Raw genomic sequence first — 15409 nt, 5'->3', positions numbered from 1 at the left:
AGGGCTGTAACTGAGGCCCTTCCAGCAGCAGAGAGGGGACTAGCTGGTTACTGACTCAGCATCTAAGTGTTCAGGGTCAGATAAAATACAAGAAGAAGCCTTCACACCCCAAAGGGTCTGATTCATCTCTCACTATACCAGTGACAATCAGTCAAGTCAGTGGAGTTACATCAGGCTGGTGCCAGAGAGAGAAGAATCAGGCCCTGATCTTGTTTTAGGGGGAAAGATTTGTGATCATTGTTTGCTTTTTGTCTGCATGTTTCCCAGTCCTGGTTGCAAGTGGGACATGCCCACCCCAAATCCCTGCATGGGGAAAGAAGGCTGAGCAAAGGAACATACCACCTAGTGGCAATCCCAGCTTTGAAAAACTGCATTCTGATTGGCTCAGAGAGAACACACCAGTTTCTATGCTACAGCCAATCAGATTTGGACCTGGTGCAAATGAAACTCAGTTGACTACAATGGAGCTGCTTTAACATAAACCAGAGTTTAATCTGGCTCAATCTCTCCATACACACAGTAGATGAAATATATAGCACAGAAAGAGAACGCATGCTGGTGTGGTAGAAAGGCTGGAGCAGCATGGGATGACCATATTATTCCTGGGTGGCACGGCTCTGAGCGAGTTATTCAGGTCATCCTAATTCAGTACCAATAGAACACTCAGATCACCCCACCTCATCAGAGAGTCTGTTTAGGCCACAGAAAAATGCTTTAAGAAATGGTGGAGAGGTTTTAACAACATTATTGGAACTACTTTGCGTCCCTCTTCCCTGCATACCAGGAGTCTAACTGTACACGTCTCAAAGGCGGGGTGAAAGTAAAGGACAGAGCACAGTTCCATCCCCCCTGCTAAAAGCAGAGGGAGCACTCCCCTTTCTCTCCCTGCTTTGAGCAAATGGTGCAGCCTCCCAGCTCCCCTGTCCCTCTACCCCAGTGCAGAGAAAGCTCCTACGCTGTTTCTATCTACTTTTTTACCGCCCAGAGGGAAAGGTCAACTTGTGCTTTTTTAAAACCTCTAAAAGGCCTTTCTAATCCACCGTCACATCATGATTTTGAGGCCAAGCTACCTCCTGATCTATTAGAGCTGGAAACAAAAACTCCTTGTCAGTGGTAAAAGCATCTGATTTTAACTTTGGTGTGTCCCAAGATATTGGCCCTTGTCCATGGGTGGGCATCCTGAGCCTCCAGCTTTGTAATTTTGGTGAGGGGAACATTCTAGAGCAGGGAGACTTAGGGAACATTTCTTGGCAGGTTGGCTGTTTTTTAAAGGCAGCTGTTTAAATCACTTCAGAGGTTTGGAATGCTAGAAGTATTTCTAATGGAGATGGCTTATTGGACAGAGTGCAGGGAGGAAACCCAACAGTGCCTGATAAATGCATATTTCATGTGGCTATCACCACTCCCTATATAGTATAAATGTGTGTATGTGTTTGCATTTACTGTATTCTTTGGAATAAAAAGGGTTTGCTGATGAGAGTTTGAGTCATATTATATAAATATAGCTATACATAAAAAAATATCAGTAAAGTTGGCATTAGCTTTGCCACCCATCCAATTGGTTGTAACTGCCTGCTTTCCGAGAGGATGTAAGACATATTTGATTATCTGGGATTGGAGGGGGTTGATGGGTAGGGACAGTAATAGGTTGAAGGCAATGCTGTCAAGTAGCTTTAGGCCCTGCATTTACGTGTGGTAAAAGCATGGCCTAACAAAATCTACTATGACAAATGTCAGGGCATTGGGGGAAAAAACAATGTTTTTCAAGGAGAATTGGCCTATTGAAAATCCAAACACAACAGCATCAGGCTAGGGTGTGGGAATTAGGAAGTGAAACTAACTAAAGCAGAAAGTGAAACTGACTAGGTTTGTTTTGTGGTCCCAGCTCAGTGACATGCAAAAAGCAAACAAATTGCATCAATAAGGATAAGGCAATCAGGCTGGGGTTTGCAGAAGAGCCTAAAGGAGTTATGTGCCCAAATCCCATTGAATTTCAATGAGAGCTGAGTGTCTGGCTCCCTTAGGCTCCTTTGCAAATCCCAGTCACAGGCCTGGTCTACATTTACAAGTTTTACAGGATATCAGTGTTGCATGGGGATGTGTGTGATTTCTTTTAACCAAAATAGTTATATTTGTATCAGTATAAAGTGCCTTATACAAGCATAGTTTATTCTGCTTCCTGAACCAGAATAAGCCAAACCAGTATAAGTATTTTGATACCAGTACAACTGCATCCACACTACAGTTGGGGTTAGTTTGTTTTGTTTGCTACTTTAACTATACCAGTACAGTTAAACCAGCAAAACTTTCTGGAGTATGCAAGCCCTTCGCAAGTTCTAACTCTGTAGGCTTCAGTACTAGGAGGGGCTGGCAGGCTTAACACAGTCAAGGCTTTTGTTTTAAGTTTGTGGGACAGATTTACCCCCTGCTTCCGCAGGCAGTTGCAAATTGTACCAGGCTGAGGGGAGAGCGCACCTCTAGGAGAAGGCAATTAGTGCCCCCACTGCGTGCTCCATGGCAGGGTGTGGGTGCAGGGGTCCACACAGTCTGCCCACAACTCCTGCACACTGAGGCTGCACCAGCTGTTACCCAGTCTTGCTTTCACCCTTCCCCTACACAGCACCATTCACTTCTGAGACTGGATTGATCCCAGGCAAGGAGTTCCTTGCATCACCCTCCCCCTTGTTTTAGGCTGACTTCCTCCCACTGTGAGCTCTCCACCAGGGCCTGGGACAGTGGAATGAATCTGGCCCTGTGAGTTTTGTGTTCACAGTCTCCCTTTCAGGTGATTTAAAGAGGACGTGGGAGGAGTGGAGGGAATGAACAATCCTATTTTAAGAAAGGAAACAGAAATGGGACAGCTTTTGAGAATCAATCAGGGGCTTGTTCTTGTCCCCCATCGTTCAGAGGCTACAAGACTTTTTCATGTAGTGAATATTAAGTCTGATTTCTCAAATCTGTCTACAGGATGTCGAAGCTCAAACTAAATGGGATTTGAGCAGGGGTTTTCAAACTGGGGGTCTGGACCCCTCAGGGGGTCGTGAGGTTATTACAGGGGGGGCTGTGAGCTGTCAGCCTCCACCCTAAACCCTGCTTTGCCTCCAGGATTTATAATGGTGTTAAATATATAAAAAAGTGTTTTTAATTTATAAGGGGGGGTGCACTCAGACACTTGCTGTATGAAAGGGGTCACCAGTACAAAAGTTTGAGAACCACTGGGTTTGAGCATCCAAATGCCCCTAGGCAGCTGTGAGAAACTCAGCCTTAAAGCATTAACTTCTACCCAGGATAAGTTTGGCCCACTTGTGGCAAGAGGAAATGAACAAAACCTGTTAAGTCCTCTGTGGAACTCAGGTGTCGGTAGCTATAGGAGACGGGGGGAATCCAAGGGGAATCCCAGCTGGCAGGACCATGGAGCAATATTTGGAGGAAGGTTTATCACTGTGACACTCCCAGTGGAACATGGAGTGACCAGAGAAATATTAGCTTGGATATTCCCAATCAGCCAATGGTTTTCCCAGGACCAGTGCCCCCCAAGCTAGGCTCTACGGCCTTTGCAGTTCCACCCAGTACCCACGCCAGACTGGCAATGCTAGCAACAAGATGTGAGGAGAGGAGAAATGTTGGCTCGGTAGTTCCCAGTGTACCTATGGCTCCCCCATCCCCACACCAGAGCGGCCCCCTGGTGGTGCCATTGTATGGATGGTTGGTGGAGAACCTTGCCACTCACTTGTTACCCCTCAAATAGGCCTTAACTGGCACAATAAAACAAACAGCGTCAAATTTCTTTGAGTTCAGATGGTTTTCTTGCCCCTCCCACCTCCCTCCCCGAGTGGATTCAGAACTCAAGATGTTTCTATTTGGGAAAAAGGGGATCCCTGACGCCTTGTTCCTTAGGTGGCGTGGAGGCAGGGGAAGTTGCTGTCATGCTCCTTTCCATGGGTGGGGGTGGGGGAGTTCTCATGCCTTCATCCTCTCCTCACATATCTCGAAGCTCCACTTGGTGGCGCCCCCAAGGACCTCCACCACTTCATCGTCCCACTGGATCACGTTGCCTTGCAGGTGGGAGGTGCAGTTGGCCAGGCCCAGGATCTCGGTGGGTGTCAGGATATGGTCCCACATGTTGAACTGAGCTATCTCGCCGACGAAGGCCTGGGTTGCGTCAAATCGCCCGCCCAGCGTATCCTGCACCAGCACATTGAGGGGAGGGGTATCAGCCCATTAACAGGGAAAAGGTAGAAAGTGAGAGGGAGAGACAGTGAATGAGAGACAGACAAAGTAAACGAGGGGGAGGGATAGAGAGAAGAAGAGAAAGGAAAAGTGAGAGGAGAGAAAAGGTGAAATAGAGAGGGAAAAAGAAGAAACAGACAGAAACGGAGAAAAAACAAAGGAGATTAAATGGCAAGAGTGCACAAATGAAAGAGAGAGAAACATGGAGAGAAAGTGAGAGAGAGATAGACAAGGGTAGAACGAATACAATGAATGAATATGGCCACTGCACTATTCCTGTCTACCTCAGATTTCTCTTCTGGGGGATCCCTTTTCCCAGGCTGTGTGTGTGATCCGTAGGGGTGCTGTTACTGTGAAACACACCCAGCCGACAATGGCTGCAGGCTGAATACGGCATTGCCAAGCGAACTCTCACCCAAACTCCCAGATGCTCTACAACCATCTGGGGGTTATAACTGAGCTTTGGCCTGGAAGCAATCAGGGAGGGGATTCCAAAGGGCTGACACAGGCAGTATGCTTATCCACCACCCCACCACCATCCCTGAGGAGAGCCTGTGGGAGGCAGACACTGTATCAGTTAACAATGGTCCCTCTGATCAGCTGAGGAGCTGTTCTGACCAGCTCCAGACAGGGTAGTAGCTGCAGTCCGGGGAGATTGCTAGAGGAGACACTAGTTTTCTGCTTTTGAGGCTTACAAATACCCCAATTGTTAATTGTTCCCAAGAAGATGCAGCAACTGCAACCCACCTGCTCCTGGCCCAGGATTATCACCCCGTGGGGTTTGATGGGATGCCAGGCGGCCAGGTTCTCACTGGATCCACGCTGCTCACCGTCCTCATACGCCCACCATACGCCATCCCGGGTGGTCCAAGCGATGCAGATGTGGTGCCATGTCCCATCCTTCAAATTCAGGGGCAGCTGGGCAACCTTAAAAAAAAAAAACCCAAAACCAAACCGGGCATGTCATGGGGCTGCCTTAAAACCCACAGTGCACCCTTGGGATGTTGTGGGACAATCTCTCCGAGCAGTCACATGCAGCAGCAGGTCAGGAGTCCTGCACAGACCTTCTCCCACTGGTTCTGACATGCAGCAGCCTGACGTTCAGGGACAGTGCAGAGGGGAATGGGAGATGTTAGGTGGAGGGGACAGATCCTCAGGACTGTGCCTAGAAAGATGAGGATCCCCTCAGGAGGAAGGAGGTGGAGAGAGGAGAAAAAGAAAGGAGGCAAATAAGGGAGGAAGGGAGAGGTAGGAAAGGGGAGGGGGAGGGAGGAGGGAGAAGGGAAGAGCAGGGGTAGGTAAATAAGGTGTCTGAGTTAGAAACAACAGGGTCTGGTAGACTCGCCTCTCCCCTCTCCAGGACAAAGGGAAACATGGAGGTAATCCCCATCACTGGGAGGAGGGTGGGAGGCTCCCCCCAACACACACACACAGGAAAGAGTGGCATACATGCCTATGCTCCCAGCTCAGAGGCTCTAACCCCTCCTGACCTTATCGTTGATGAGCAGCTCCATGGGGCTGTGTCCCCACTCCATCAGCACAATCTCATTGGCTTGCCCGGGGGCAGAATAGGAGAAAGGAGTGCCCAGCCCTGAGGAGGCCTTGGACTTCAGCCACATACAGACTGTGAAGGCGAAAAGCTCCGGCAGGCTCTTCTTCATGCGCGCGTACATGTAGTTGGTCCTTACGGGGATGGTCACCTTGTAGGCATTTGGAGGGTGAAAGTGTGGTGCTCCTGGGTGCTCTTGAGTGAACAAAGGAGAGGGGGGAAAGAAACAGGGCTACCGGTGAGTAACAGTGGGAGCTGCAGAGGGATTGTCCCACATAGAAACACTAAGAATTAAACCAATCCAACACTAAAATCAACCCTACAGCATAGAATCCTTGCTGACAAGGGCCACTGGCAGCACCTGCAGCTCAGCACTTGTCATAGTATCTTTCCCCAATCTGAACCTTAGAGTCCAAAAGTTGGGGTACTAGCATGAATTCCTCTAAGCTTAACTACCTGCTTAGATCTGATAAGCTGCCACCAATCAGGAATTCCAGTGCCTGATACACTCTGGTCCCCTCAAAACCTTCCCTGGAGACCTCCAAGGCCCAGACCCCCTGGATCTTAACACAAGGAAAGTAAACCCTTTCCCTCACCCATGCCTCTCCTAGGATTTCCCTCCCCGGGTACCCTGGAAGATTACCATGATTCAAACTCCTTGAATCTTAAAACAGGGAGGAATGTCCCTTGCCCCTCTCCTCTTTCTCCCTCACCCAAAGGCAATACAGATTCAAGCTCCGGGAAACTAAAACAAAGGAATTCCTCCTTCTCCCCTCCCTTCCCTTTCCCTGTTAAGTACAAACTCAATTCCCTTGAGCCTCAACAAGGGGAAAAAATCAAACAGGTCTTAAAAACAAAACTTTTAATAAAAAAAGAAAGAAAAGGGTAAAAGTTATTTCTGTAATTTAGATGGCAAAAGTTACAGGGTCTGTCAGCTTATAGAAACTGGAGAAAAAGCCTCCTCCAGCAGAAATACAATTTAAAATACTTCCAGCCAAATACACATTAGAACTCTACCAGCCAGATACACATTTGCAAATAAAGAAAACCAATTAAAAAGACTAAACTGCCTTTCTACTTCCACTTACTACTTGAATAGAAAATTAGAGCCTGTAGTACGTCCAGTCACTCTCAGATCCCAGAGAGAAGTAAGCCAAACCCAAAAAACACAAACAAAGGCTTCCCTCCACCGAAATTTGAAGGTATCTTGTCTCCTGATTGGTCCTCTGGTCAGGTGTTTGGTTCCCTGTTTGTTAACCCTTTACAGGTAAAAGAGACATTATCCCGTAACTATCTGTTTATGACATGCCCCCCAAATCACAGACAGTGGGGAAGCTCTGGTGATTTCTTCCTAGAACTTTAGAATAAACAGATTAAGACAACACATGCACCTTTACATATACTACTAAGTATGTAAACTACAAGACTTTCTACATTTGAAGGACCTATTTTAACCAGTGGATTCTGGGAAACTTTCACGAGAGAGTGCATCAGCTACTTTGTTAGAAGCTCCTGAAATGTGTTGAATTTCAAAATCAAAATCTTGGAGAGTTAAACTCCATCAAAGCAGTTTTTTGTTGTTCCCCTTGGCAGTATGAAGCTACTTTAGTGCAGCATGGTCGGTTGTAGCTGGAACCACTGTCCCCAAATGTATGGGCGTAGCTTTTCCAGGGCGTACACAATGGCGTAGCATTCCTTTTCACTGACTGACCAGTGACTTTCCCTCTCAGACAGTTTCTTGCTGAGAAACACGACAGGATGGAAGTTGTGATCTGGTCCTTCCTGCATGAGAACTGCTCCTATACCACGCTCAGATGCATCTGTGGTTACTAGGAATGGTTTGTCAAAGTCCGGGGCCCTTAGCACAGGGTCAGACATGAGCGCCACCTTAAGCTGGGTAAAGGCCTTTTGACACACATCAGTCCACTTAACTGCATTTGGCTGGGTCTTTTTGGTCAAGTCGGTTAGTGGGGCAGCAATTTGGCTGTAGTGTGGTACAAATCGCCTGTAATACCTGGCCAGATTGGACCTGTTTGTTTGACTTTGGGACAGGTCACTTTTGGATAGCATCCACCTTGGCCTGTAGGGGGTTTATGGTTCCTCGACCCACCTGGTGTCCCAGGTAAGTCACTCTGTTTTGGCCTATTTGACACTTTTTGGCCTTAACAGTTAGTCCTGCCTGCCTGATGCGCTCAAAGACTTTTTGCAGGTGTTCTAGGTGTTGGGGCCATGAATCAGAAAAAATGGCCACATTATCGAGGTAGGCAACTGCATATTCTCCCAATCCTGCTAGTAGACCATCTACTAGCCTCTGGAAGGTGGCGAGTGCATTTCGCAGCCCGAAAGGAAGCATATTAAATTCATACACCCCCGCATGGGTGACGAATGCTGACCTCTCTTTGGCAGGTTCATCTAGCGGTACTTGTCAGTACCCCTTGGTCAAGTCTATTGTAGAGATGAACTGGGCATGTCCCAACTTCTCCAATAGCTCATCGGTGCGTGGCACTGGATAGTTGTCTGGATGAGTTACCGCATTTAGTTTATGGTAGTCCACACAAAAGCGTATATCCCCATCTGGTTTGGGTACCAGAACCACTGGAGATGCCCGTGCACTGGTAGATGAGCGGATATTACCCATCTCTAGCATGTTTTGGATCTCCTGTTCTATAGCAGCTTGGGCATGAGGAGACACCTGGTAAGGTGGGGTTCTAATTGGGTGAGCATTACCTGTGTCAATGGAGTGGTATGCCCGTTCAGTCCATCCTGGGGTGGCTGAGAACAATGGGGTGAAGCTAGTGCACAGCTCCTTGATTTGTTGCCGCTGCAGATGTTCCAGGGTGGTGGAGAGGTTCACCTCTTCCACGCCACCATCACTTTTTCCTTCGTAGTAGACACCGTCAGGCCACTCAGCATCATCTCCTCCCTGGACTGTAAACTGACAAACCTGTAAGTCTCTGGAATAAAAGGGCTTGAGAGTATTAACATTGTACACTCTGGGCTTTAGGGAGGAATTGGGAAATGCTATGAGGTAGTTAACAGCTTCCAGGCGCTCTTGGACCGTGAATGGCCCTTCCCATGATGCTTCCATCTTATGGGACTGTTGCACCTTCAAGACCATAACCTGGTCTCCTACCTTGAAGGAACGCTCTCTGGTATGTCTGTCATACCAGGCCTTTTGCTCTTTTTGAGCATCCTTTAGGTTTTCTTTAGCAAGGGCTAAAGAGTGTCAGAGGGTGCTTTGTAGGTTGCTTACAAAGTCCAGAATGTTAGTTCTTGGAGAGGGTGTAAACCCCTCCCATTGCTGCTTCACCAACTGTAATGGCCCCTTAATCTCGTGGCCATACAAAGTTCAAACGGTGAAAAACCTAAACTGGGATGTGGTACAGCCCCGTAGGCAAAGAGCAACTGCTGCAACACTAGGTCCCAGTCATTGGAGTGTTCATTCACGAATTTACGTATCATGGCCCCCAAAGTTACATTAAACCTTTTGACCAGGCCATTGGTTTGATGGTGGTAAGGGGTGGCAACCAAGTGATTCACCCAATGAGTTTCCCACCGTTTTTTCATGGTCCCTGCCAGGAAATTAGATCCTGAATCTGTAAGGATGTCGGAGGGCCAACCTACCCTGGCAAAAATGTCTGTTAGGGCCTGGCACACAGCTTTAGCCCTGGTGTTGCTTAGCTCTACTGCTTCCGGCCATCGGGTAGCAAAGTCCACAAAAGTCAGTATGTACTGCTTTCCTCTGGGTGTCTTTTTTGGGAAAGGACCCAGAATATCCACAGCTACTCGCTGAAATGGGACCTCAATTATGGGGAGTGGCTGGAGAGGGGCCTTGACCTGGTCTTGGGGCTTTCCTACTCTTTGGCACACCTCACAAGACCGGACATACTTGGCAACGTCCTTGCCCATCCCCTCCCAGTTGAAGGACTTCTCCAACCTGTCTTTGGTTCTTTTCACCCCAGCATGGCCACTGGGGTGATCATGGGCTAAGCTTACGAGCTTTTCCAGGTACTTAGTCGGAACCACCAACTGTTTTTGCAGATGCCAGTCTTCCTGGTGTCCACCAGAAAGAGTCTCCTTGTATAAAAGTCCTTGTTCTACAACAAACCGAGATCGATTAGAAGAGCTGAGAGGCGGTGGGGTGCTCCATGCCCCCGCCCAAGCTTTCTGAAGGCTGTCATCTGCTTCCTGCTCAGTCTGGAACTGTTCCCTTGAAGCTGGAGACACCAGTTCTTCCTTAGACTGTGGACTTGGGCTTGGTCCCTCTGGAAGTGATGTAGGTGATGGGGTTGTTTTCGTTGCTGGTGAACCGCTCTCCGCTGGTGCACCAGGTGGTATTTCAGGCTCTGGCTGAGCCTCTTGGGTGTGGTTGTCTGCTGCTTTTGCCAATTCAGGCTCGCTGGCGGCCTCCAGCATTGGGGTTGAAGATGGGTTTGCAAGCGCTGGCGTCAGTGCTGCCAACGGTTCTGGTGCTGGCTGCTTTTCCAGTTCCTGGTCTGGGACTGGAGGCACTGTGGCTGTTTCAGTCGGTAGGGGATCCGGGTTCACTACCTCTGTCTGGGTCTCTGGTAGCACAGACGAGGCCTCTGTGGATGGCTCAGGAACAGGAATGGGTCTGGAAGCTTGCCTGGTTTGGCTACGTGTAACCATTCCCACTCTCTTGGCCCACTTCACTTGGTTGGCCAAGTCTTCCCCCAGTAGCATGGGGATGGAATAATTGTGATAGACTGCAAAAGTCCACATTCCTGACCAGCCTTTGTACAGGACAGGCAGTTCAGCTGCAGGCAAGTCTACAGCTTGTGACATGAAGGGGTAAATTGTCACTTGGGCCTTTGGGTTGATGAATTTGGGGTCCACTAAGGATTGGTGGATAGCTGACACTTGTGCCTCCATGTCTCTCCACGCGGTAACCTTCTTTCCGCCCACTCTCAAAATTTCCCTTCGCTCCGAGGGTATTTGAGAGGTATCTGGGCCTGGGGATCGTTGGTGTGATGGTGGTGTAATGAACTGCACTCGGTTGGAGTTCTTTGGGCAGTTGGCCTTTATATGTCCCAGTTCATTACATTTAAAGCATCGTCCAGCTGACAGGTCACTGGGCCGAGGTGGGTTACTGGAGACTGGTGAGGTGGGAGAATAGGGCATCTGTGGCTTTCCTTGGGTTGTAGGTGGGGTCTTTGTCTGCCCTCGGTTGTAGGGTTTATTGTCGGTGTGCCCCCTGGGGTATTCGCTCCCCTTGACAGTAGCTTTTTTCTTTTCTGCCACTTCCATCCATTTGGCTCCAATCTCCCCTGCCTCGGTTATCGTTTTGGGTTTCCCATCTAGGATGTACCTCTCTATTTCCTCAGGAACACCATCTAAGAACTGCTCCATTTGTATCAGGAGGTGCAGCTCGTCCATATTGTTAACCTTTGTTCCTGATATCCAGGCTTCATAATTCTTTGCAATGTGGTAGGCGTGTCGGGGGAATGACACATCTGGGTTCCATTTTAGGGTTCTGAACCGCCGACGGACATGTTCAGGTGTTATCCCCATTCTGTATCTGGCCTTGGTTTGAAAAAGTTTATAATAGTTCATGTTCTCCTTAGGCATTTCAGCCACCACCTCTGCTAAGGGTCCACTGAGCAGTGGCCTCAGCTCTATCATGTACTGGTTTTCAGAGATGCTGTATCCATGGCAGGTCCTTTCAACATTTTCTAAGAAGGCTTCAGTGTCATCACCTGCCTTGTAGGTGGGAAATTTTTTGAGATGTGGAACAACAACTGGTGAAGTGTTAGGATTGGCTGTGTTCTGTTGCTTAGCCTGTTCTAATGCCAGGGCCTGCTGGTGGGCTTCCCTCTGGAGTTCCATCTGTCTTTGGTGGTCTGCCTCTTTTGCTGCTTGTTCTCCTTTGTGGACCCGCCTCTTCCTTGGCTATTTCTGCATTAATTAGTTCTATTCGTCTCCTATGTTTGTTTTCTTTTTCTATGGCTTGTTGCCTTGCCCGTTCCTGTTTCAGGGTCTCCTTGGTACTCATGGTTTCTGATGTCTTGTGTTGGGGCGCCCTCTGGTGTTTATTGCCTGAAATGCTTTTCCTCTGCTGCCTTCTCTGTTGCTAAGCAACAGAGTCTTTTTTAACTTTTTCTACTAGCTACTCACGGTAAAGTAAAAAGAATTAAAAAAAACTTTTCATTTGCAAATATGTTCTACTGGAGCCTGTTGCTGACCACTTAAGCCTGCTTTGTTTAACAAAAGACCCTTGTTAAACCTTAATGTGTGTGCCCTGAGGCTATCTCCCTGCACAACCAGAAGGGAGCAAGGAAAAAAAAATTCTGGCTGTAGTTTTAAAACCTTCTCTTCTCTGCTTACAAGCAGCTAGCAGAGAAAGAGAAAAATAATATTCCTACTGGCTTTTGGATTCCATCTTTCCCACACACTGCCACCATATCATAGTATCTTTCCCCAATCTGAACCTTAGAGTCCAAAAGTTGGGGTACTAGCATGAATTCCTCTAAGCTTAATTACCTGCTTAGATCTGATAAGCTGCCACCAATCAGGAATTCCAGTGCCTAATACATTCTGGTCCCCCCAAAAACCTTCCCTGGGGACCCCCAAGACCCAGACCCCTTGGATCTTAACACAAGGAAAGTAAACTCTTTCCCTCACCCATGCCTCTCCTAGGATTTCCCTCCCCCGGTACCCTGGAAGATTACCGTGATTCAAACTCCTTGAATCTTAAAACAGGGAGGAATGTCCCTTCCCCCCCCCCCTTTCTCCCTCACCCAGAGGCAATACAGATTCAAGCTCTGGGAAACTAAAACAAAGGGATTCCCCCTTCTCCCCTCCCTTCCCTTTCCCTGTTAAGTACAGACTCAATTCCCTTGAGCCTCAACAAGGGGAAAAAATCAAACAGGTCTTAAAAACAAAACTTTTAATAAAAAAAGAAAGAAAAGGGTAAAAGTTATTTCTGTAATTTAGATGGTAAAAGTTACAGGGTCTGTCAGTTCATAGAAACTGGAGAAAAAGCCTCCTCCAGCAGAAATACAATTTAAAATACTTCCAGCCAAATACACTTTAGACCTCTACCAGCCAGATACACATTTGCAAATAAAGAAAACCAATTAAAAAGACTAAACCGCCTTTCTACTTGCACTTACTACTTGATAGAAAATTAGAGCCTGTAGTACGTCCAGTCACTCTCAGATCTCAGAGAGAACTAGGCCAAACTCAAAAAACACAAACAAAGGCTTCCCTCCACCGAGATTTGAAAGTATCTTGTCTCCTGATTGGTCCCCTGGTCAGGTGTTTGGTTCCCTGTTTGTTAACCCTTTACAGGTAAAAGAGACATTAACCCTTAACTATCCGTTTATGACAGCACTATCCTGCCCCGATATACAGCACCAACTCAGCTGCAACTCTTAACAACCACTGCCAGTGGCAGTTCTGTTTCGTGGGATAGACAAGGCAGCGTTGAAAGGGCCTGGTGCAATCAGAGAGGCTCAGCAGCAATAGCCCAGTGAGCACCGTGCATAGGAGAGATTTGAAAGAACACCCTCACGGCTCCATGTCTGGCCCTTCAGACTCTGTGCCCTACATTTGAACCTGGCCCGAGTCCAGGTTAGATTGTAATCTCCTTAGGCCACAGGCTGTGTTTCCACTTATTTGTACACTGATAAATAATCATTAGAGTGACACAGTATTTCATCTCTAGCCCAAAGCGTCTACCCTTCCTCCTGATTAAGAACAGTGAGGCACCCACATGTGCATAGATGGCAGATGTGGGGGGTAGAATTTTTTGAATCATCCAGGAGCAGAACATGGTTTAATCAGACTCTCCCCTACCAGTACTGACCCTGTTCCAACTCAGAAACCCGGCTCTGGAGAACGCTCAGCTCCTTCTCCACCTCTTGTTGCTGCTGGTCATTGTTGCTGGTAACGGAGGAGCGTTCTTTCTCCAGAGATAGTATCTTGGAGAGAAGCTGCTCCTCTAGCTCCTCCATCTTGGTGTGGAGCACATCTCGGGTCAGCACAGGGGAGGAGGAGGTGGAGATGTTGGCTCGTGCTGGGAGCTCCTGCTGTACTCAGAAAGAGAGGTGGAGAACGGGGAGGGGAGAGGGAAAGGAAGAGAGACAAAAATCAGGGATAAACATAATCACAAGGATGAAAGCAAATTACCCTGCACCATCACTTCAGAGACACCTGGGGATAAAGCATTGGACTTCCAAGTCAAAGTGGTTGGTCTTTAACGCCCTCAGTCTTCATGTGAGCCTCCGCCTAAATTTGAACCTCACCTTTAACAGACTCCATTAGTTTCATTACAAACATCTCCGACATTAAGCATGTCAACTGGTTACACTTTATTATCCTTCCCTGTTACCTTGGGGTTGAATAGAGAAAGGGACTTCCATGGACATCCGTTCTCTCCCTGGACAAACTTTCTCAGGAGACCATGGGGCTGTGACTGGAAATTTTGTGAGGATTTTCCCAATGGCCAGTCATTGGACACTAGATGGGAAGGGCTCTGAATTACTTCAGAGAATTCTTTCCCAGGTCTCTGGCTGGTGGGTCTTGCCCACATGCTCAGGGTCCAACAAATCACCATATTTGGGGTCAGGAAGGAATTTTCTCCGGGGTCAGATTGGCAGAGACTCTGGGGGGTTTTTCACCTTCCTCTTCAGTGCGGGGCATGGGTCACTTGCTGGTTTAAACTGGTATAAACAGTGAATTTGCTGTAACTTGAAGTCTTTAAATCATGATTTGAGGACTCCAGTAACTCAGCCAGAGGTTAGGGGGTCTATCACAGGAGTGGGTGGGCGATATTCTGTGGCCTGCGATGTGCAGGTGGTCTGACTAGCAGTGGTCCCTTCTGACTTAAAGGCTCTGAGTCTATAACGATGGCTGGGGCTGAGCAACGAACAATCAGAGGTCCCCTCCCTGCCGCTCTCATCTCCAACTTTCAGGCGACTGTCATTGTAACATCACAAAGTGGTGCTGTAATCCTCTTAGCTCAGCTCAGTCGCTGCTCTCTCTCTGTGTTTGTGTGTGAGGTCACAGCAGGTAGTACATGGCAAAGTGGGGGGAGGACCTGTGACAGGACATAAGGCCCCAGCTGGTAAAGCTCCCCACCAGGGTGTGTATTAACTTGTATAACAGAAACTTGGGGTGCAGTGGCCACACCTACAGTGTCTCTCTGGTTACTGGGAGTTTAAATCCCAGCACTGAGATTTACAGATCATGCCTGTGCTGCACAGGTGTCCACACTCCAAACTCCCAAAGTCCTACCTCCCCACGGACCAAGCGCAGAGTATAACCTGCACGGGACTCATTGAGGCAGGCTCTGCTTTGGCTATTGCAAAATCCTGGTCAGGAACACTGAGTGAGATCCCAAGACATTACAGCACTTTCAAAAGACCCAACCATCATCCTGAAGGGTCCTTGTGGACACCAGGCCAGCTGGGAGAAGGGTATGGTATTACCCAGTGGTGGTGGAAGCTGGGGTGAGAGGGGAGAGCTGAATGAAAAGGTGTTGCCCTTTGGAGGCCCTGCTGCACAGCGTTTGTCTATGACCCTGCCCATTCTGGCAGAAGGGGTCAGCTAAGCCAGAGAAACCCTCCTATTCAAACCCATCTCCAGGTGATGTTGTTTGCGAAGGAA

General features: G+C 48.1%; 1 protein-coding gene across 1 annotated transcript in view; it reads right to left on the bottom strand.

Annotated features, from left to right (window-relative positions):
• Window positions 1-245: 245 nt before the first annotated feature.
• Window positions 246-15409, bottom strand: part of NPTXR (neuronal pentraxin receptor) — a 44575-nt gene continuing 29411 nt past the window's right edge. Inside the window, exons 3-6 of the mRNA XM_050936063.1 lie at window positions 13608-13830; window positions 5721-5974; window positions 4978-5157; window positions 246-4185 (exon numbers count right to left, since the gene is read on the bottom strand). Of these exons, the coding sequence (XP_050792020.1) occupies window positions 3961-4185; window positions 4978-5157; window positions 5721-5974; window positions 13608-13830 (882 nt within the window). The 3' untranslated portion in view covers window positions 246-3960. The remainder of the gene's footprint in view (window positions 4186-4977; window positions 5158-5720; window positions 5975-13607; window positions 13831-15409) is intronic.

Source organism: Gopherus flavomarginatus, chromosome 1 (assembly GCF_025201925.1).
Source record: "Gopherus flavomarginatus isolate rGopFla2 chromosome 1, rGopFla2.mat.asm, whole genome shotgun sequence".
In the NCBI taxonomy this organism is placed as follows: domain Eukaryota; kingdom Metazoa; phylum Chordata; order Testudines; family Testudinidae; genus Gopherus; species Gopherus flavomarginatus.
This window is presented reverse-complemented; position numbering and strand designations above follow the sequence as displayed.